This window comes from Boleophthalmus pectinirostris, unplaced genomic scaffold (assembly GCF_026225935.1).
Source record: "Boleophthalmus pectinirostris isolate CB_2022bp ecotype Guang Dong unplaced genomic scaffold, ASM2622593v1 HiC_scaffold_9, whole genome shotgun sequence".
NCBI lineage: Eukaryota > Metazoa > Chordata > Actinopteri > Gobiiformes > Gobiidae > Boleophthalmus > Boleophthalmus pectinirostris.
In genome coordinates, this window is record NW_026571541.1 from 15,153,657 (window position 1) to 15,176,306 (window position 22,650).

The window sequence follows — 22,650 nt, forward strand, 5'->3', positions numbered from 1 at the left end:
GTGTGTGTGTGTGTGTGTGTGTGTACGTCAGATCCTTCGGAAGTTGTAAATGATAAAAGCCTATAAAGCCACGTGCGAGTTACGTGATATGGGGGAGGGCAGATGGCCCACTGTTACTGTACGTGGAAAAAAATGAATCTATAATAAATATAGGCTACATGTGGGAGTGTGATGGTTGTGTAGAGCTGTTTTCTGTTTTGCTCTATGTGTAACTTACAAAGGCCCCTTGCACTACTTTTCTGTTAGGCCACGTTATCTCCAGCAGGTGGCAGCATTATTTATCTTGCAGTAGCCTAAATGTCGCTAGCCCTTTGATACACTGATATGACATTTCAATATTATATTAAAAATCATAAAAATGCTTCAGAAGGAGAGGATTTATCCGTCAGTTTTGTTACTTGTTATACTCATTCAAGGTACATCTTTTTGTAATGAAAAATGAATATACATCTTGTAATTTGTCTACTTTTTAAAAATAATTTCATCTCAACAAAGTGACACTGCATTGCTAAGTTTTAAAAGCCAGCCTGAATAAATGAGTTTTGAGCCTGGATTTAAAAAGACCCACGTCTGTGATGGTGCACAAATCAGGGGACAGTTTGTTCTAGAGTCTGGGGCCAGAGACAGAGAAAGTGTGTTTGAAACTGGCTCTGGGGACTTCCAGAAGAAGACGGTTACTTGACCTTAAGGCCCTGAATGAACTATGAACAGACAGAAGTTCAGTAAAATACGGAGGAGCAAGGACATTAAGAGCTTCAAAAACAAAGAATATAATTTTAAAATCAATTTTATAAGAAAAGAAAGTGGAAGCTTGTGGAGTGATAAAAGGACTGGGGTGATGTGCCGACGTCTGGAGGTGTTGGTTAGAAAACGGGCTGCGTCCATGGGGCTGCAGCGTTCTGCACAAGCTGGAGGCGATCAAGGGTGGACTGGGGCACATCCACATATAGTGCGCAATAGTCTATTTTTGAGCCGATAAAAGCGTTAATAGTCTTTTCAAGGTCAATGCGGGAAAAAAAAAATATGATCCTTGATGCGTCATATCAGTGAGAACAAAATGAGACTTTATTTCTGTTTCAAGTGTATTAATTAATCTCAGCAGAAACGAGAGGAAAAGGCTGTTTTCCTCAACAGTGCCCCAAAATATCCTAGAACAGTAGATAATGCCATGAAAACGCCATACACTGTTCAGTAGCAAAAAAGTGGATTTAGTGTTTAGTTCCACATTAAGCCTTTTTCCAGCAGGTGGCGACAGTGTTTAGGTTATTCAGATTGCATTTGGCATATGTCGCTAATAACAACCTAAAGATTCACAAGATTACAGTAGGCTCATTAATCTGAAACGATGTCGACAGCTGCAACCTGACGTGAAGCCAGTGTTGTATAATATTATACCTTATATTATAATCTATCCATGGTTGAAGAAAAAGTTAGTTTAAATAAAGTTAAATATGAAAAACTATATGGTCCTAAATACTGCCAAGTTAGGATATAATTACATTGTCCAGATGTTCTCTGGTAGACTGCGGATGTTTGGTTCCATTAGGTGATAGTAGTGACATTCCATTTTGGATTTCTGTATGAAGGCTATTGCTTCCTAATGTAATTAAATGTAATTCATGGAGCATAAATGTCAGATAGTCTTTATGAGTATGCTGTTTAAAAACGCTTTTTATTGACCATCATTGAAGTTTTACTGTGATGCCTTTATGGTACTAACAACTCCAAGTGATCTTGAATACCTGTGCATAGGCTTTGACTCAGCAGGCTGTGCCAGTTCTAAGATCCTTGCCAGCTTCATGTCTTGGTAAATTATCGGTTTAAGAAGAGACAGTACTTGTGTTGCAGCATACCTCTTATTACACCTGGAAATGCTAGGGTTGCTTTTGAAATGGTGAAACTACCTGAGTGATTGTGGTCATATGCTCTTGGAGTACTTCCATTAGAACACCTGAATAAATGGCACATGTTGTGTTGCCTGCCAAGCAAAAAAGCTACTTCAGAAACTGAACCCAAATACACTTAATTTATTTATTTTTGAGTCAAAAGGCAAAATGCAGACAATACAACAAAGTAAAATGGAAAGAATTAAACACTATGGTTAAAGGTCCTATATAACACACACAAGTCACAAGTCAACTCAGAATGTTATAATTCTGTTACCTCTTCATGAAGTTGTCTTTTGTTTCATTCACATATATAATCCTTTATTAGTTTTAGTCTGTCTACATCTCCAAAGCTCAAAATGTTTGCTCCACTCTGTTCTGTGATGTTATGTATTTGTACATACCTTTTACCTGTTGTAGAGACTGGCAATTCCAGGTCTGAAATTATTCAAATGATTTCTATGAAAGTGTATAGAGTTTAAAAACACCATGGAGCACATCCTGTATTACCAACTAGAAAGAGTTGCACCTGTAAATTATGCATACCTATTTACACAAATTATTATAGACTATGAATGTCTTTGTGATACACCACATGCCCACCATTCTGCCAGAGTGAGGCCAGAACAGCACTAGATAGATGGCGGTGGTACAATGTGAATGAAAGGCCTTTTGTCTTGTCCCTGGATCTTTGTCTTTTAAAGATGGCTTCTTTCTGTGGCTTAATTGGCTGCTCAAATTGCTAACCGAAACCATTTCCACACTAAAGTCTCTATGCACCGGGAAGCAATGATTTTATCACACAGGCTGTATATTGTCCTCTTGCGTAACTGATACAGGAAAGATAAAGGGAAAAGTTTTTGGCTAAGATATACCTGGATTATCCAAAGAAGACATTAAATTTACCTGAAAAGTCACTCATTAAGCCAATGAACTAGCTTACGCTGCAGAATAGCTGTTGTTTCACTTAGTAAGCAAAAAGGAAATTTCAAAACAGCCAGTGCAATCTACTTCATAGGGCAGGTTACAGGTTTCCAAGATCCTGGTCATGAATATACAGTATGTATTCATGCTCGGTAGTAAAAGGTATGGCATGTGTTTCAATGGGATAATGAGTGGGTGGATAAAAGGCAGTAAGGAAAGAAAAAGGCACTGTAATTACATAAACCTTTTCCAAAAGCGGGGAGCAAGATCATAGTTATTTCAATCGCTCTTTGCAACCAACTGCTTGTTTAAACTGTCTTACATTTTAATTGTCCAAAAATGCTGAGTCGGTAGTTGGATCTGTTTTCCAACCATCAGCTGTGTTGGTTTGCTGCAGTAAAGATGTTGGAGTAAAATTCAAACATGCTTATTGCATATGTTTAAATTGTTCTGAACTGTTAAAGATGACCTAATTTGAGACTATAATGGAAGTGACGCAAGAGCACACCACCAGACCATATACCTTGACCATTGGCTTATGTAATGTCTGGGCCAGGTGGACAATGTCATCCACTACATTCATGAGGTGTGGCCTTTGACTGCTGGATTACTGTGGCTTTCAACACTGTATTTTGAAGATTATGATACTTACTGTGTAGGCATGTACAACACCCCACTAATCGAAAAGTTGTGAGGAAATGTTTGTCTGGAATTATCAAAGTCTCACAACAATGGAATTTTTTGTCAGATAACCCACAGTGTAATCCACATTACCATTATATTCACACACACCCTCCCCAGATCTTGTATGATGAAAAAAGATTCAAGACTGAGAAATAAAGGGTGTTTGTGATAAAGTACACAAAAAAATTATGCATTCTTCTCTTTAATGGAAAACGAAATTGTACAGATATAAAACAGTTAAGTCCTCTAAACATGATTGATTTGTGTTTGTAGTAAGGCACGTGTGTTTTTGTATCAGTTTCAAAGTTCAGGTGATACTGGTAGAGAAAAAAAGTGGTGTGATCAATAAATAGTATGAGATGGGACAATTTTCTTGGTAGATTAAGTTTGCAAGTATGAGGTGAAAAAAAAATGTTGGGAATTAATACATGCAAGCTGCATTTGTTTAATAAGTACTAGCTGCAGCCAAATTCTTGAATGAATGCAAAAAATATATTAATTATAATTAATTATAATTATATTATATTAGATGCACTTTTCTGGTGAAGACCTGCTGTTTATACGGAGATGCTATTGCATTGTCTGCAATGTTCCACAGTATGGCATGGATTTAAAAAAAATCATTACAGCCAAGATAGATAAGTGTAATGCCACACGGTGGAACATACTGAGCATCTCCTTGGAGACAAAAAGATAGCAGCCCCATCTTTAAATTCACTGTTGTTTAGAATGGTGAACAATGTAATTAATTGTGCATGGTAACAATGTAAGACTTTTGAGTATAGTCACATGTCACAAAGCATTTAAAAATTATACATTTCAGTGTATTCATATTAATTTATCTTCTCATAATACTCTATTACAGAAATATTTGCTGCACAGTGTAGTCATGTAAAAGATGCAAACAGTCACTCTATTTCTTTTCATACCTCCACATTTTCCTAACAGACGGTGACAACAAGGACAAAGAGAAGTGAGCATCAGCCTGCAGATGCACCCTTAGGCAGTGCACATTTGTCTCTGTATTGTCCATGAGCAGAGGCCACTGTGTGATTGCTGTGGGCTGAAGAGGCTGAACTCAAGTCTCCATGAAGAACAGACTCATTCCCCGGTGTAGTTGGCCCAGGAGGGGAAAGTGTTCAGATTAAACATAGCCTTGCCCCAACTGTTAATGGCCAATGTTATACAAAGTATACCAATTATATTCATTACAATACCAGTCTTGGCCTAAATGGAAAACATATAATGTTAGGTCATATTTTGTCAGGCTCTAATGTAATGGTTGTAGAAGTAAATAACCATTTAATATAAATCCACAAACAGAATCTCACCATGTCAGCTACTTTGAGGTAGCCATATGAGAAAACAATGGCATTTGGTGGTGTGGCCACAGGCAACATGAAAGCAAATGATGCACTGAGAGTACATGGCACCATGACGTACAGTGGATTCATCCCAATGGACTGAGACTGAAACAAAGGCAAAAGTAAAAGACAGGGATGAACACAGCTTTATGACAGAATCCTACAGCGGTCATCTGACCACTGTAATCACTGAGTCAGAACTCAACCATGTGTTCTTCAGTGCAGAGCAAAACTCTCATTAGGTGCGTGTAATTAAGATGTAAAATCTGCAGACTCCAGGCTGAGTCATGACATCTAAAATAGGAAAACCCTGCATGTGAAAACCTAACAAGACAGAAAAGATCTGTGAAAATGTTGGAACTGTGCCATACCAGGATTTTACAAGTGCAACGTATTTTATGGTTTCAAAAATAAAGAAAATAGTCTTTGTAGAAAATGTGAGTACTTTTTATGTGGCAGAATTACATCGCAGGATTCTGTTCTTCTAAAAGTCCCATTCTAAAAATGTTTGTGAATTCTTTCAAGGCTTTAATGTTTTTGTGCCCCACTCCGCTATTCCAAACCTGTCCTGCCATTCTTTTGGAAGGAGGGCAACAGTACATGCCACTGGGGTGAAATGGTGTGTTTGGCAGACTGCAAATGGGAGGAGGGGCCCTTGGAAGGGGACTAAACACATTCAACTTGAATGGCCATTTAGAATAGAAACCACAGATAGAGGGAAATAGACAGTTTGGATGAGAATGGTTAAGAATACACAGAGAAGTAAGGCATGCAGCTTCACCTCACTGTATATTTCAATATGTCCTCTGATGACCATGCACGTGTTACTGTCTCTGGACATCTTACCATTGAAGCCAGGACTGGCAGGAAGAGTGTGGCAGTGGCCACATTACTGGTGCACTCTGTGAAGGTAGCAATCAACAGGCACAAGATGACAGCTATGGCCCATGAAGGAATGCTTTGTAGAGGACTCATCTGGTCTCCCATCCATTTGGAGAGACCAGATTCCTGAAGAAATGTAATTTAATTAAAACAAATACAGCCCTTGTAATATTCATCTTGTGGTTCAGGTAGTATAATCACTTACTTCACTACCCTTTGCCAGTGCAAACCCCCCTCCAAGAAGAAGGACAATACCCCAAGGTAACTTCTTCTGGGCCACTTTCCAAGTCAAAAGTGGTGGAGTTTTCAGCACTATGAATCCAACATATGTATGTAAAATTATTCTAACATTTCACATAAACTACTTCTAATACTGTTGCTCACTTTGCTCACTGTCATGCCTCCATGAACAAAAGCTTGGGGGCTTGGATGGAAGAACAAAAAGAAGTATCGCAATGAAAATGGCCACTGTGGCATCTGTCACATACCTAACAGTGATACAGAATATTAAGGAGTTTGTAAGATCAAAGACGATGAATAACTTTGTGTACACACTCTGCTTTAGAGTTGAAGATATCTGTTGCCCATCCACTGACAAAACCTGGGTCCCTGGTGAACCACAGCACCACCAGTAGAATGAAGAGACCCAGAACACTGATCTCTCCAAACGACATAGGCCCCAGAGCCCGGTGCTCCTCTCGGATCACGTTGTAGGCAGCTATTTCTTTTTCTGTCTTCACAGCACCACAACCCCAGGTCTTCTTGAAGCTGTGAATTCACAAACACATTTTTATGATACACTGCAGAGGTTAAAGTCTACTCCTTTCAACTGCAATTACCTTTGAAACCACTAAACTTACTTAAAACCCATGAAGACAAACTGTAACCACAGCCAGGCCAGTGCAAGCATGAGAATCATGTTAGGGAATGCAAAACCAAACCAAGAGGCAAAGTTGATCACATCTCCATTATTAGGAAATAATCTGAAAACAAAACAAAAATAAATAAACAAAAGCATAACAAATGAAAAATGTAAACATAACAGAGACCTACTGGTTCATCTGGCCCTTGAGCACGAGGTTTGGACCAGTCCCAGTCAGAGTGGCTGTGCCCCCGATGCTGGCAGAGTAACACACACACAGAGTCATCCCTTTGCACATCCTTCTTCTCTCAGCAGCCTCCTTCTGCTTTGCTGCTTCTGCCTCAGCATCCAGGAATGTTACAATAACAGGACCTATAAACAGGGGGCACTTATACTTATATTTGTTCCTAGAGATTAAATAAACTGTAAAAAGGCAACCAAGATCCACCTTGTGTCTCATTCTGTTTCTCAGCCTGCTGTTTGTTGTCAGTATCCGATGTCTGGAGCTGCTGCTCAGAGCTTAGGATATGAGGAATATCTGCTTCATTATTGTTGAGCTGTTCCAACACAGCTTGGACAATAGGCACCATCATGGCTGTGGTTGCCGTGTTACTGATCCACATGGACAGGAAGGCTGTGACTCCCATAAAACCTAACATCAAACTGGCACATGACAAGAGTTTCAATGGTGATTTTTCAGTATTATCTTTACAGTACAATCTTGTACTTGTAATAAAATCTTATCAGCTCTCATTTTTATCAGATTATAATGGTTATCAGTTTATCGTTAAGTAACAGTAACTTACAGTGCTGGTCGAACACCTACAAAGAGGAGGACTCTTAGAGCGATGCGTTTGTGTAGATTCCAGTGCTCAACCGCCACTGCCACCAACAGCCCCCCCACAAACAACAGGTTTGTGTCCTTCAGGTATTGCATACATACCTGCCCACACATAGTGTGTTAGCAAATCTGAATATGCAGTAGCTAAACAGTTCAGAACACTCACATCTTTTGACTTCATGATCCCAAATAGAGGAAAGAGGAAAGCTGGCAGCAGAGCAGTAATAGCCAGGGGCAGCACCTCTGAGCACCAGTACACTGCCATCAGCACAATCACATAGGCACATTCTGCCTCCTAGACAGAAACACATACACATATGTGTGCTGCTGTTATACATACATAAACATGTAGTTTGAGAAAACATTGGGCACCTGGAAGAATGCATTATGATGGTTTAAAGGATAAAGATGAACAGGTGCTGTCTTCAGGTGCACAATGAGCCCAAACAGCTTGAGTTTAAAGGATGTAAGTAAAGTAAATGATTATCAACAGTCTAGATCTGTATCCAGAAAAATGGTATTGCGTACCATTTCCGATCTTTTTTTGTCTATAGTAACATGACAGCAGTAAGTGTGCCTGTGTCTGAAAAAGTCAAGTTGGGTATAGAGCAGTGGGTTCCCACGCTGGCCCTGACCCTTAATGTTAACAACAGCGCGTTAAAACAACAGTGAGGGCCGCACCGGCCCCAGACTGCAGAAGATCCCAGGGGTCTAGTGCAACAGGTGCAACCCGCTTTACTAAACTTATTCACCATAGGCGCAGATAATTCTGAAGCAAGTCATCTTTACAAACATTGTCTATGCAGTCTACATGTTAAATCACCATCATCTGCCGAGAACTCAGTGAAAAAAAACATTCATCAGCAATAAAAAAATATATTCGCCCTGATGTTGTAGGCTACATTACATACCGGTGTCCCGATCACCAATGGCAAAGGAAGAATCACCACCGGAGTTAGGAAAAGGATAAGCGGGTCCTTAATTGAACGCACATATTTGAGGATAGCCATACTCAACAGTCACAAAGATACAGGCGCTTTTACTCCATGGATCCCGCTTTTGAGGCGCGATGGAGAAAGGCGGGGGCATGCAAGTGTGGGGACGAATCGCATAAAGGCTGGACATGCCTGGGCTCTTGAGCAAAAAGCACTTTGCGTGTCTGCAAGCATCTGATAATGAGGCTACTTTTGACAATTAAAAACCTTTTTTAAATTTTGCGTAAATAGGCATGTAGGCCTAGAAAGTAGAATTATTTTAGGCCTATTTACTGGCTATCAGTTTTTATGTTCAGGTGGATTTTTTTGTTACTATTAAAATAAATGATTCTTTTCTTTTCAGTGTGTGTGAAAAGAAATGGATACACTTTAACATTTAGGTCACTTACAGCATGTTCAGTTATACCAAAAGCTCAGTTTGAGAATATTGTTACTATATAGTATACTTTATCTATAGGCTATAGGCCTACGATGCTTTTTTGTTACGTATTTATAATAATAAATGTTCATTGTACATTGTAAAAAATAATTAGGAGAATTGTGTACTCAAACACAAGCAAAAACAAAAACACAAGCCTATATGCATACATTTGTGGATTTAATAACCTAGGTAGCCCAACATAGTACTAAAGAGAAATACAAGGACGACATCTACTGGAGTTTAGTAGAAAAACAGACGGAAATTCGTCGCTGAGAGAAGATATGTTATAAGAAATCAACAACTAAACAACAATAAAAACAACAACAAAATAAACATCATATAGGCCATTATAAAAGCCATCAATCACATTTAGGCCTACAGTAGACCATAGACTGTATAGACCGAAAAAAGAGTATCCAGATCTAGTCCAGTCCGTCAGTCACATGATACTGGAGCGCTATCACGTGAGTTATGCTTTCTGAAAACATGGCTCCGTGAAGCGCACAACAAAACACCAGAGTGGAGTTTTATCTGACATATGCTGTTCAGATACAAAATGAAGGTCATATATAGTGTTACACGCCGTGTTCCGAAGTCATAGAGAACAATCCTGTGACAGATTGACTTAAAACAGTGCTTTAAATTAGCAGGGCATTGTTAGCTCAGTGCTAAATTCAGCTTGCTACAAGTTTGACAAACGGTAAGTCAATTTCATCCTTTGTTTTATAAAGGTAGTGTCGTTATATGTTTGGAGTTTCAGTCTTTGTGAACTATTCAAATGATTATTGCAGTGTTCATATTAGTTTGCTGCTTGATTTCCGTAGCGGTAGCCGTTTATGCTAACACTTTTCCAACACGACAAAAGTGTAATTTAATCAGGCCATTTAACAATTATTTATTTGAGCAGCACAACCCGGTTACGTGTGCAAATCGGCGAGTTGATATGATGAATTTCATAGAATAGGTAGGGTACTATTTCTTTAGGAAAAAAAATATGCAATGCAATACTAGGAATACTAGTAGGAAGCAAGCAACAAGAGTGATTACAGATCTTTACGCATTTATTTCAATACGTTTTTATTAAATATATTACAATATATTAAAATAAATAAATAAGTAAATAAATAAATATATAAAACAGCTCTAACACTTTACTACCACACAAAGACTGATTCTCAACTTATCATATTAAAAACTGTATTTTTAATTTCTTGTTCTAGAGCTGGCGGAGAGTGTTGCTTTAAGAGCGTGTCGTCAGCTCCAAATGAAGCTGTGAATGGAACAAGACTTGCAGAGTGTCTGTTACCTGCACCAGTCACTATGGATTGGCTTATAGATGCTGTGGGGAAAGACCTGGGCATTGACCAACATCAACTGGGGCCTGGACCTAGGCCTGCAGAGCTCACAGCTCTAGTGCCTACACGCTGGGTGACAGGTCTCAGGGAGAGACGGGTCCTCCGTTGTCCTCGCTTTAATAGCAGCAATGAGACAGAAGTTGGCTCTTATCTTCACTGTAGTCATGCAAAATTGCCTTCTGGATGGACTCGAGTTTGCATTCAGGGCCTACGGAAAAGCAGACTGGACTATAGATTAGCAAGAGATCCATGTTACAATCAAAATGAGCTCAACTCACAACATTCTTTTATCAAAACCATGCAATGTGTGTCCCAACATAATATCAGGTAATGCCAATTTAAATGTGGTATAATAGTATGTTAACGTTATGTAAAGTTTTATCTACATTCATATCTCAATGTTTATTTTTTGTTTACTGTATTTTTCAGAAACCTGTGGTATGAGGCACATTGTAAACTTGTACAGCCATATGCAGGGGCCTGCGAACAGATGCATGTTGCAGCTGTTGATGCCATACGCAATGCACTGCAAAAACTTTTCAACACCACATTTATCACAGCTGATAAAGTGTCACCATCCATGTCTCCAGCAAAAGAAAAAGACCTTTTTTCATCCTCTTGTTTTTCCAAGTCTCAGTCAGATGCCCTGTGCCCAAATATTCTTCCTGCAGAGTGTCTTTTTGAGACTGCTGATATGCTTTATGTCATTCTACCTTATACTCAATATACTTTACATGACATTGTGTCTTTCAGCCCAGCCAAGCTGTCAAACAGCCATGCAAAAGTGTTGTTCATTATCTACCAGATATTAATAGCCTTACAGGCCTCCCATGCAGCTGGCTTGTCCTGTGGAGAATTATCTCTTCAAGATATAGCAGTTGATGAGCAGCTTTGCAGCCGAGTCAGACTTAACCTGGCTCACTATGAAAATCTCAGTACAGAAGAGGGTGAGCCCAGTGTCAATGATAAGAAAAATGCTACTCTGCTTTCTAGCAGCACACTAGTACAAAATAACAAAACACTTTGTGAAGATTGCTTTGGTGAGCTTAAGACTTTGGTTTTAGACTGGGTTCATGGGAAAGTTAGCAACTTTCGTTACTTGATGGAACTTAATCGGTTAGCCGGTCGCCGTTATGGAGATCCTAATTACCATCCAGTCCTTCCATGGGTGGTTGATTTTACTGTGCCATTTGGAAAATTCCGTGACCTTCGGAGATCAAAATTTAGACTAAACAAGGGTGACAAGCAGTTGGACTTTACTTATGAGATGACTAAAGAAGCTTTGGCAGCAGTGGGCAATGGAGGACGGGGCGGGGGTGTAGGAGGAGACCTCAGTGGCTTACTTGCCTCTGGTAATGCTGGACAGTCTGACCATCTTCATTTTCCTCATCACATCTCAGATGTGCTTTCAGACATAACATATTATGTTTACAAAGCACGACAAACTCCCAAATCTGTGTTGTGCAGTCATGTGAGATCTCAGTGGGAGCCCAATGAATATCCAGCAAGCATGGAACGAATGCAGAGCTGGACCCCTGATGAATGTATTCCTGAGTTTTACACAGATCCTTCTATTTTCCGATCCATTCATTCTGACATGCCAGATCTGGATGTACCCTCTTGGTGCAAGTCTTATGAAGAATTTATTGAGGTCCACCGGCATCTTCTAGAGAGTCGAGAAGTGTCTCAACATTTGCATCATTGGATAGACCTCACCTTTGGTTATAAATTGTCAGGAAAAGAAGCTGTCAAGGCCAAGAATGTATGCCTTCACCTTGTCGACAACCACATAAATCTGACCACTTTCGGTGTTGTACAGTTATTTGACCAACCTCACCCGCCTCGCCTGTCCCCATTCCAGTATGCCCCAGCAGAACCTCCTCTACTAGGCCTTGCCTCTCTAAATGTGCCTTCACTACACATTCCTCACACTGGTGCAACCACAGACAGAATAGACGGACAGGTGCCAGAAACCACAGGATGTGAGTCAAGTGGTTGGACTATGGTTGACAAAGATGAAGAGCTGGAACAAGGTATGGAAGCCCTTGACTCATTAGCATCTTCTGGCTCTTCTTCGGCAGTTACAAATGTTACTACAACACCTGGTAAGTTAAGTGCAGACCATTCAGTTCAGAGCTCTCAGCCACCAGGGACTGATTTCCCACCTCATCTAGGCCCAAACCTACGTAGCTCTATGGCAGCTAAAGGAGGAATCAAAAAGTACTCTGAGGCTAATGTTGGTGCCACAAATGTAGACGAAATTAAAATAAATCTTCCTGAAGGCTTCAACCCTTTACAACCTCTGGAGGAGCTGGAGAAATTGAACAATTTTCTAGTTAAGTGTCTACATGCCAAAGTGCAAAATCCTTTAAATGAAGGCATCACAGAGAGAGACACTCTGCCCTCTAATAAACAGCTCTACCAGAGGGACATGCAGGCTCTTGGAATTGTCATTGCTGAGCTGTTTTACTCCTTCAAACTCAGAGGGTTCAAACCAGACACTCCTCTTAGACGGAGATTTCAAGCTGTCAGTAAGCTATGCTCAGCTAGTCTTCGTGATGTGCCACTGCCATTGCATTATGCTCTTGAGACTCTCCTTCTTATTGAAAAGCATTCTAATGTGGACAACCATCAACTGCAAGATTGCCCAAAACCACTGCTTTTCCAATATGCAGCTGTTCGAGATGGTCTTCCACCTCCAAACCCCTGGCAATTACTGAATTCTGTCACCAGCCCTTTTCCATTTCCTCCATATTTTGCTGCTCTGCATAATTTTATTTTTTCATATCACACTAAAATGGAGCCTGTCTGTAATGTACAAGGAAGAGATGTAGTCTTTCATCTTTGGCAGAGACTTGAAACCTTGCTTGGTGAGAACATCACAGCTGAGGGTCTTGAGATTTTATTGCCATTTATTCTCACCTTGATGCATGAAGAATCCACAGCAATTTATGCTGCATGGTACCTTTTTGAACCAATATCAAAAGTACTAGGTCCCAGAAATGCAAATAAATATTTAATGAAGCCACTGATCGACATTTATGAGAATCCTCAGTGTCTTCGAGGGCGTTTCTACCTTTATACAGATTGTTTCATTCTGCAGTTGATTGTACGTCTTGGCCTTCAGGCTTTTCTGTCAAGCTTACTGCCTCACGTATTGCAGGTCCTCACTGGCTTTGAAAGCTGCAACATGGGCTCTGGTGGAGACACATGTAAAGGTAGTGCGAGAGGAAATGTAGAGGAGGAAGAAGAGGACTTTGAGTCTTCGTCAGGCTCTGTTTCAGCTCCTGTGGGTGGAGTGAGTGTAGCTGGGGGAGCAGTGGGTGACAGTGGGCTGGTGGACTACTCATCTGGCGTTAGTCTCAATGACCAAGAATTTCTAACAGATGACTTTCAAAATGGCTTCTATGTAAGCAGTGGAACAGGAAAACAACCCAACCAAAATTCTGTAGCCAAGGATCAAGACCAAGAGTCTCTGAGTGTAGGCAAACTTAGTGATAAAAGTAGCACAAGTGAACTATCAATGGCTGATGTCGACTCGATGAGGGATCGAGCCAGTTTGAAATCTGCAGACAGCAGTCAAGACCTCAAACAGGCCAGTGAAGGTGAGGAGGGAGCAGAGATGGAGGAAGAGGAAGTGACTGAGACCAGTGAAGGTAGAGATGAACCAGATGAACCTCCTAATTCAACAGTAGATCTAACTGTGTCCGAGAGCACAGAGGCCTCAGGAGCCACAGTCACCACTATGGAGGGTGACTTTGTAAATGGCATGGTTCTGGATCAGAGTGAGAAAGAAATTGTGGAGGAGGAAGAAGAGGCTGATAATGATCCATCGGAAAAATCAGAAGAGAGAGAGAAAAAAATTCTATTAGGTGAGTTGTAACGTCTAAATACCCAAGTAATGTAAATGTAGACTATAGTGAAATATGCTTTTGGTTTACAGACACGATCTGCAAAACAGTTCGATGGCTATCTGCAAAGCTTGGGCCAACAGTGACTTCACGCTATGTGGCTCGGAATCTACTACGGTTGCTTACAAATTGTTACATTGGTAAATTAATGATTTTTAAAATGTCAGCATTGTACGTGACATTTGTATAGCATTGAATAAATTGGTAATGATGCTGTAATTGCAGGACCTAAAAATCACCAGTTTGTGACACCACCACATGTGGAGTGCAGAACAGAGAGTGTGGAAATGGGCAGTGTGTATGAGAGGAAACCTGTAGTGGGTGACCAGACTGCAGGGCCAGTGCTCGATTGTCTTATTTACATTGCACAACTATATGGAGAGCCGGTGCTCACATATCAGTACTTGCCTTATATTGGATACCTTGTAAGATATTAACTTTGGGATTTTTATTATAAGTTTTTTTTTCTCTAATGACATTTGCATTATATTTCTTGTAATTTCAGGTATCTCCTCCTTCCTCTCAGCGTCTAAACACACGCAAGGAGGCTAGTTTGCTTGGTGCTGTTGCACTTACACAGAAAATTATTGTATTTCTCTCTGATACCACTTTAATGGATATGCTGATGAAGATTAACCAAGATGTTCTTTTGCCACTACTGGATTTACTGACAACTCCTAAAATGGGGTAATTATATTTAGCACAAAGCTTCAGTAAAATTATTTATTTGGTGCAAAATTAATAAACAAAAGGGGATTCAGAAGAATGATTTGTGTATTCTGCATACTCTTTGTGTTACCTGCTAACAGATTTCCTAGTGGAGTCCAGACTCGTACTGCTGTGTGTCTCAAAACACTCAGCCTGATGGCTCTTATTTGTCTGCGCATTGGGAGAGAAATGGTCCAGCAACACATGGCTGACACACTACGGAGGTTCTTTGCAGTTTTCTCACTGCTGCATTCTTTGAAGCCCCAGGTATGTACTTTTTTCACAATGGAAAATGAATTCTTGTTTTTAGATATATAGATATAATAGATATTTTAGTATCTATTCAAATGTATGATGACTTAAAATGAAGGAATATACATTAAAGTATTTTGGACAACATATTTTATAAATCATACTTTTAGTGTGTAATTTAAACCTTTTATTTTTCCCCTTGTTGCTGGCTTTCTGTTTTATACACTATAGCTGGACAGTGCTTCTCAGAGAATGGTAGGAGAGGTGGCTGTGGTGGATGTTTGTACCTCTGAAGAATCAAATGTCACATATGAAGTGGGAGTACTGGAAGAGCTGCAGACTGTGTTTAATCCACAAATGGCCCATGCATCCTATGTACCATTCTACTGCCTCATAGGTGTGTGTAAAAATTTTTCATTAAAAATCTGTTCCAAATGTAACTTTATACTTGTATTTCTGACTTCGTAGGTGACTTTGCTATTCGGAGACTAGTTCCCAACCATGAGCTGGTGTGGCAGCTGTCTCAGTCCTACACTCCCAGACAAGACACCACAAATGTGACTTCCTCCAGAGTGGAGCCCGTCGCTCTGTCGTCTAGTTTTAGCAGACAAGTACCCAGTCCATTTCCTTCATCTTCAGCTTCTTTCCACCCCCCAGATTCTGAGTCAGGCACTTTTGGCAGCCACCTCATAGGTAACCGGATTCAGGTGTCTCAGGATACAGATTTTGGTGGCACATCTAGCCTGTCCAGCTCTTGGGGACACTCAAGTAATACTGGCCCAATCGTTACCACTTCTTCCACATTTACAACTGTAGCCACAAATTCTTTTTCCAGTCCATGGATGACTGGGCATACCCCTGAGGACAGTGCTTTAAAGCAGGAGCTCCCACGCAGTGGCCGTTCTCTTCAGGGAAACTGGCTGGCTTATTGGCAGTATGAGATTGGTCTTAACCAGCAGGATCATTTTCACTTTCACCAGATCCGCTTACAGAGCTTTCTTGGTCATTCAGGAACAGCCAAATGTATAGCACCGCTGGCAGGGGAGGACTATTTCCTCTCAGGCAGTAAAGACAAGACAGTGAAGCTGTGGCCTCTCTATAACCATGGCGACGGCACACAAGAAGTGGAACCCAGACTGACCTACTCAGAACATCGGAAGTCTGTGTTTTATGTTGGGCAGCTGGACTGTTCTCAGGAGGTGGTGAGCTGTGATGGCACAGTGCACCTGTGGGACCAGTACACAGGTAAGTCATGAAAGCTGCCAAATAAATCCTGAATGTGTTTTGGTTCCTTACTAATTTTGTATTTAAATAGGAAAACTTATTCGTTCTTATGAAGCTGTGGATGGGAAAAACCCAATAACATCTGTCACCACAATGCCAGCTCCTCACTCCAGTGTAGTGTTGGGCAGCGCAGATTCTGTTCTTCGTTTTATTGATCCTCGCAAACCAGGGCTACAGGTATACTATATATATTTACTCTCTCTGCTGCCCTGTACCAAATGATACTTGTATATACTAAGGTCATGTGACACTGACAGTGAGTACATTTGCCCCCAGCATGAGTTCCGTGTGGCTCAAAACAATGCAAATGCTGGTCTCATCCGCTATCTGGCTGTGAGTCCAGCAGGGCGCACTGTGGCAGCAGGTTTCTCAACCGGCTTCATTGTTCTGCTTGATGCACGCACAGGACTCGTTCTGAAGGGCTGGCCAGCTCACGAAAGCGATATTCTTCAAATGAAGGTATACAAGTATGCTGTGTACATACATCATTGTTTTGTATCCTCCAGAAATGTGTTTTCTGACCGGGGTAACTTGAAGGCATATGAAAATAGTTGCAATAGATATGTGTTGTGTCCTTGCTGCTGTCAGCCTGTTTTTTTATACAGTAAGTGGGTTAAGAACAATGTAACAAAATAACTCTGTCAGATGTGGACTTGTATGTGAACACACTTTATAAAATACACATGTGGTGGTCCAGGAGTTTCTGTTCACCATTATGATTAGAATTGGTAGAATAAGTCATTCTGAGCCTGATCTTAACTGTGCTTTTTGTATTTGTTACTTGTAGGTGGGTAGTACAAATACTGGAAAAGGTTGAAGTATGTACCGATCTGCTGTCAACACAGCAAGGATGAGCAAACTTTATTTAACCTCAAATTAGGTCAAGGATTGTATCGCTAGTTTTAGCGGCACAGGTTTAGGCAAACATGGACACAAGTTACAAATTCAAAAGCGAACAGTGGTTCTATTAGCACTAAAACAAAGAGTATCTCTAAAATAATGAAACAACAATAAACTCAATAATGAAACGTGAAAAAATAAAAAGCATTATCCATTAGTGATACACATTTGTCATCCATAGAACGTTGTATATGGACATAAAATCAACATCTTTATTTAATGTTTCAGGCAGCAGAAGGAAACCTGATCATCAGCTCCTCCACTGACTACACGCTTACTGTGTGGAAAGATGTGGAAAACAAGCCTCTTCGGCAGTACAAGTCACAGTCTGATCACGTCCATGCATTTGACATTTATGGGTCTGAGATTGTAACAGGAACAGTTTCTAATAAAATAGGGGTGTACTCCATGGCAGACATTTCACTAAGCCCCATTAGCAGCACAAAGTTAAGCTCAGAGAACTTCCGTGGCACCCTGACCAGCCTGGCAGTTCTACCCACAAAGAGGCTTCTGCTCTTGGGCTCTGAGAATGGAGCTATCCGCCTCTTAGCATAGGCTCATTCAGAAGCACCCATTAACCTTGCGTTGGCTCTCTTAATATTGTATTGTCTGTTTGAGGTAGGATGATTGATACTTTCACTAAATGCACAATAGAAAAAACAAAACAAACACATTTATAAAATTCACAACTGTTGACAGTCATCACCACTATGGAGTTGTTTTAGATTTGCCACCGTCTGGCGTAAAATCGTCTTTTAATGCTTACAGACTGTATAAATTGTATTATAGTAAACTGCATTCTTTTGCAGATTAAAGAAAACATGCTCAGGAAAGTGGAGCCTATTCTGGTTCTTTTTGTAGAGTTTACACTTTCCAAATAGATACATATAACACCAAATAGACATGAATTTTGGTGATTTATTTCCCTTGACATTCTATATTTAAAGGCACTGATTAAACTATGCAGTATTTGTAGATCAACTTAACCCTGTAATGTTTATTTAATGTGGTTTATTTCTATGTTTTATAATTTGAAATACATTGTAATCACATTTTCAACAGTGCATTCCTGTGGCTTAAAAGCTTCTTGCAGGTAAACGTCAAATAATGAGTTAGAGATGCACACTTGTTTTCTATTGCACAAGTATTGTTTTTATGTTGTCTTTTTTAATGAATGTTTTACCTATTAATAAACAACTACTTGAATATAATTAATTGCAGAGCTGTGGCTCAATGATGATTTTGCATACTGTTTGTAAGATTCAGTCTATATAACAATTGCACTTGCTTCTAAATGAAAAAACAACCCCATTTGTTTTACCTTTTATGTGAACATATTTAGTTAGAAGGAATTTCAATAAAAACTCATATTTCTAAAGGCTCAGTATCTTTTACTCATTTTTATTGAAATCACACTATTGTTTCTGGATGTTCCAAATTTGTCATATGTGTTAGATACATCACTGTTCATGCTTTCTGTTTTTTTTAAGTGTTGCAGTTTGGACAAAGTTCGTAGTTGTGTTTGCACACCGGTTTGTCTGTCATGTGATGCAGACTAAATTTGTAATTTGTTGTCATTTATTATTGGTAATTTTGTGTTATTTGCAGTTATCATCTTCTGGGATATTGTTTCAATAATATTTTCTTATTTATTTTATTTTTTTTAAAGTTGATTAAATAAGCTATAGATGTTCGGAAACATCCACCATTTTTTGTGGACATTTGAACTTGCATAATAGCTCTCCTCTCCACAAAAGTTCCAGAATTTCTCTAAAAGTTAAGCTTTTTCCAACTAATATTTATTTAAGTCATCATGTCACTTGCCCACTCATATGTGTAAAAGCCTTGTCATCTTCATCATTAAACCCAGAGGAGTCTCAGTAGCTGCATTTACAAACAAATAAGAGCTTAAACGTGGCCCGATCAATGGAAGTTGATATTTAACTGTTTGCTGAGCAATTGCCAATCTTTTACTCTCAGGAACTGTCCCATACCTACGCAGTGGGTCCTTTTTTGGATACAACTGTGGATAAATTTCTATTTTTATTCAAGGTAAGATTCAATATATTGGACTACAGCATTATTAACAGTATATAATGTATTTATTACTTAATAAGAGGCTGGAGATCAACTTGAATGGGTTTATCAAAAACTAAAGAAGTGATTATGATTGTTTTCAACTTTAGTTTTCACTTTGACAAAATGTACTCCTACCAATTATGTTTAGCTGTACTAAGTAACATGTAGCCTACTGATGAAAATGTTCTGTCTCAAGTGTCCAAATGATCAAAAGATAATTTGTATAGAAACTAAAAATACTGAAAATGACAAGAACCTTAATTTAAAATATGAAACAAACTGACAGTGACTCCTTTATGTCTTCATGTTCTTTATGTCTTTTTAGAACATTTGTTTGGACATGGACCCTCGTCTGACACTCCTGTTATTCTTCATCTGCAGCATAGGAGCCATTGTAAGACTCATTTATTACTTTCTTTTTCACACTTTTACCAATTTGTATACATCATGTGATCAGTGGTCATTAGACCTTATGCAATCCTTAAACATTGCAGAATGCTGAGGTGTCTGAAAATGGATCAATTTCCACGGTGGCTCCCATGGTACCGAGTCACAGCCCAGAGGTCAGTGATAGAAAGGACTGGGCTTTGCTGGACAAATGGTTCTCAAATAATCACAACAAAAATATATTTGGCAAAATAAACTTGAGAATTTAAAAAAGGCTAAACAAAAGAAGAAGCATACAATTTGAAATATTCTCCAAGACAGTTAATTCACCAGTGTTGGGAAATAACTAAAAACATTCACCTAAGTTTTGGATTCAGTTACTCTTTCATTTGGAGGTATTCAAAATAGAGGATAGTGTGCGGAAGTGTCTGAGTGAGTAGTTCTTTGATATAAAGCTCTTTGTGTGGCAAAGGGTTTTTCTTTTACAATTTGAGAAACATTTGGCCTGCTATTATAATTATAATTATTTTAAACTAACTAATCTCTGCTCTCAGCTAGTAGAGGGAGATAATGAAAATTCAGTTACCGCAGAAGTGCCCACAATTACAACAACAGTAACAAGTGGGCCCAGTGAAAACACAACAGAGGAAGTAGACGAAGATGGATGTCTGTCTAAAAGTCCTTCATCGAGAAGGAAAATTGCAAATGCCATTGAGAAACTGGGCATGAAGCTATTGCAGAACCTGGAGACGACACCAGACCAACCAAATATAATCATCTCTCCTCTGAGCATTGCACTAGGACTTTCTCAACTGGCCTTAGGTAAGTACAATTATTACCATATATACTATTAGTAGCTACTATTGTTATTGCTACTTCAAAACAGGTGCAGTCAATGAGACAGAGGAACTTCTCATGCAGCACCTCCACGACCACTCTCTGACTTGCTACCACCAGGCCCTCCGCCATGTGTTATCACAGCTCAGAAACATCGACCTGCAGCTGGCCACACGCATCTTCTTACGCAAAGGTCAGAGAAACAGTTCCATGTTTCTTAAGTGAATATGGATTCTAATTGTTGTATCATTCAATTTAGGATTTGAGCCAAAGCAAGAATTTATTGAGAAATCCCAGCAGTTTTATGGCTCTGATGCAGCGGTTGTGGAGAGTCTTGAGCAGATAAATGATTGGGTGGACAAAGCCACAAATGGAAAGATGAACAACTTCCTCAAGGCTTTACCACCAAACATGCTTCTTATGCTCATCAATGCAATTCACTTTAAAGGTTTGACACACTTTCAAGGTGCAGTGTGTAACATTTCTAGAGGAGGGTCTGCCACCTGATGTCTCCATGGAAATGTTGTTGCTTTGTCTATACTGTTCCACAGTAGATTAAAACTATCTATCACAAGGGAGCCAAGCAGGTCACTACACTACAGTACAATCTGATCTGTGGAGAGTCAACCCTATTCACAGAAATACTTACTGTATTTTTGAGTAATAGAAACACCCATAATGAAATACTTGATGCATATGTTTAATGTCATATCATGGAACAGTCCAGGCGGACCCTTCATCAGAAAACTTGTGCAGTGTATCTCTATAACTACTGCATATAAAAATATTTTCAAACCTTGCTTTAATGTCTTCAGGACAATGGAAAGCTCAGTTCGACCCACGTTACACTTCCAGAGGTGTCTTCTATCTGGATCAAAACAGCATGGTTGATGTTGACATGATGGAAGCTGGCAAATATTCATTGAGTTCATTCATTGACAATGAACTAGAGGCACAGGTAAATTATGTAAATGCCCGTATATTAAGAATTGTGTAAGGTATTAGTCTAAACTAGCAATAACTTAAAATAACTCACCAAAAGAAATATCTGCATAGTATTGATAACAATGTACCGGTAATTAGTAATAATAATGTCTTGCTAAGTATCAGTAATTCAGTAATGCTTTGGAATTATTAACTGTTCACTCATCCAAAAACCAAAAACCCAAACATTATTATTATCCGCAGGTAGCACGGTTCCCGTTCCTAAACTCCATGAGTTTGCTTGTGGTCATGCCTGCATCTGGCCATGTCAACATTTCTTCTCTTGCTACAAAATTAAACCTATCAAACGTCTATGAGCGGCTGCCACGCGAGAAAGCTGTGAACGTGAAGATCCCCAAATTCAAGCTTGAGTACAGCCAGGAGCTACAGGAAGTTTTCACAAAACTGGGTGAGAGTTGATAATTTCTTCTACAATCCAAGTTACAGTGTTTTATATTGTTTAGTCTTGTGTTTTGTTACAGGTTTAGGAGATGTGTTTAGTAATCCCAATTTGGCTGACATATGTGATGGGCCCCTGCTAGTATCCAGTGTCCAGCATAAGTCCATAATAGAAATAAATGAGGAAGGGGCAGAGGCAGCAGCTGCAACAAATGTGGTCATCTCCAGGGCATCCAATCCAATATTTCACATGATCCACCCATTCTTCATCGCCCTCATGAACGATGTTCTCAAACTGCCAGTCTTCATGGGTGTCATCAACAACCCCAGTCCTGGAGCTCCAGTCATCGCGAGAGCAGATCCTGGAGACAAGTTGGGATATCCAGTTGACAAGAATTTCCTGGGTACATCTGGAGTACCACCTAAATAAATACAAAACCTTATCTGATCTGATTATTCATAACAAGACTTTACTATCCGGACAGATAGAAAATTCAATATATGCTTCCTTTATATGAGCCAAGTGTGCACAATGTTCAGTTGTTGTGTCTTCTAATAAATGCCGCTGTCAAACAATCTGTTTGAATCATGTGGATTTACTGTAAACACATTTGTATCCTTTTGTGCTTTGGTAAAATAGTCAAGGTTTATGTTATGTAAAAAAATTACACTGTCATTGCATGATTTAAATTGAA

General features: G+C 39.5%; 3 protein-coding genes across 5 annotated transcripts; 2 read left to right on the forward strand and 1 right to left on the reverse strand.

Annotated features, from left to right (window-relative positions):
- Positions 1 to 4,560: 4,560 nt before the first annotated feature.
- On the reverse strand, positions 4,561 to 8,468 carry slc13a5b (solute carrier family 13 member 5b). 3 transcript variants are annotated; one of them, XM_055167000.1, is made up of 12 exons: positions 8,355 to 8,468; positions 7,610 to 7,738; positions 7,409 to 7,545; positions 7,051 to 7,265; positions 6,794 to 6,932; positions 6,601 to 6,723; positions 6,296 to 6,508; positions 6,125 to 6,228; positions 5,946 to 6,052; positions 5,705 to 5,866; positions 4,826 to 4,963; positions 4,561 to 4,721 (listed from the first exon to the last, which is right to left on the reverse strand). In XM_055167000.1, exons 1-12 carry the CDS (start codon positions 8,451 to 8,453, stop codon positions 4,596 to 4,598), a joined length of 1,692 nt encoding a protein of 563 aa, XP_055022975.1. In that variant the 5' UTR covers positions 8,454 to 8,468; the 3' UTR covers positions 4,561 to 4,595. The 3 variants fall into 3 exon arrangements, with proteins under 3 accessions (XP_055022975.1, XP_020784220.1, XP_055022974.1); XM_020928561.2 differs by having other exon boundaries at positions 6,794 to 6,974; XM_055166999.1 differs by having other exon boundaries at positions 6,794 to 6,974; positions 7,027 to 7,265; positions 8,346 to 8,453.
- An 855-nt stretch (positions 8,469 to 9,323) lies between these two features.
- Positions 9,324 to 18,656, forward strand: wdr81 (WD repeat domain 81). Its single transcript, XM_020928508.2, has 12 exons — positions 9,324 to 9,559; positions 10,080 to 10,541; positions 10,644 to 14,086; positions 14,158 to 14,265; positions 14,351 to 14,550; positions 14,631 to 14,812; positions 14,935 to 15,100; positions 15,317 to 15,482; positions 15,554 to 16,330; positions 16,401 to 16,546; positions 16,646 to 16,828; positions 17,498 to 18,656. The coding sequence occupies exons 2-12, from the start codon at positions 10,180 to 10,182 to the stop codon at positions 17,822 to 17,824; spliced, it is 6,060 nt and encodes a 2,019-aa protein (XP_020784167.1). The 5' UTR covers positions 9,324 to 9,559; positions 10,080 to 10,179; the 3' UTR covers positions 17,825 to 18,656.
- Positions 18,657 to 19,230: 574 nt separating this feature from the next.
- Positions 19,231 to 22,625, forward strand: serpinf2b (serpin peptidase inhibitor, clade F (alpha-2 antiplasmin, pigment epithelium derived factor), member 2b). The gene is made up of 9 exons (XM_020928550.2): positions 19,231 to 19,321; positions 19,674 to 19,742; positions 19,843 to 19,911; positions 20,290 to 20,557; positions 20,622 to 20,765; positions 20,832 to 21,020; positions 21,388 to 21,530; positions 21,761 to 21,965; positions 22,039 to 22,625. The coding sequence occupies exons 2-9, from the start codon at positions 19,689 to 19,691 to the stop codon at positions 22,383 to 22,385; spliced, it is 1,419 nt and encodes a 472-aa protein (XP_020784209.1). The 5' UTR covers positions 19,231 to 19,321; positions 19,674 to 19,688; the 3' UTR covers positions 22,386 to 22,625.
- The last annotated feature ends 25 nt before the right edge of the window (positions 22,626 to 22,650 follow it).

Coding starts and splice junctions, on each gene's coding strand:
- wdr81 (XM_020928508.2), top strand. CDS start 10,180: ATGGATTGGCTTATAGATGCTGTGGGGAAAGACCTGGGCATTGACCAA. Junction 10,542..10,643: donor GTGTCCCAACATAATATCAG/GTAATGCCAATT, acceptor TGTATTTTTCAG/AAACCTGTGGTATGAGGCAC. Junction 14,813..14,934: donor CTGACAACTCCTAAAATGGG/GTAATTATATTT, acceptor ACCTGCTAACAG/ATTTCCTAGTGGAGTCCAGA.
- slc13a5b (XM_055166999.1), bottom strand. CDS start 8,453: ATGGCTATCCTCAAATATGTGCGTTCAATTAAGGACCCGCTTATCCTT. Junction 7,546..7,609: donor GGATCATGAAGTCAAAAGAT/GTGAGTGTTCTG, acceptor ATGTGTGGGCAG/GTATGTATGCAATACCTGAA. Junction 4,964..5,704: donor TGCCAGTCCTGGCTTCAATG/GTAAGATGTCCA, acceptor CCTTTGTTTCAG/TCTCAGTCCATTGGGATGAA.
- serpinf2b (XM_020928550.2), top strand. CDS start 19,689: ATGGACCCTCGTCTGACACTCCTGTTATTCTTCATCTGCAGCATAGGA. Junction 20,558..20,621: donor ACTTTCTCAACTGGCCTTAG/GTAAGTACAATT, acceptor ACTTCAAAACAG/GTGCAGTCAATGAGACAGAG. Junction 20,766..20,831: donor ACGCATCTTCTTACGCAAAG/GTCAGAGAAACA, acceptor CATTCAATTTAG/GATTTGAGCCAAAGCAAGAA.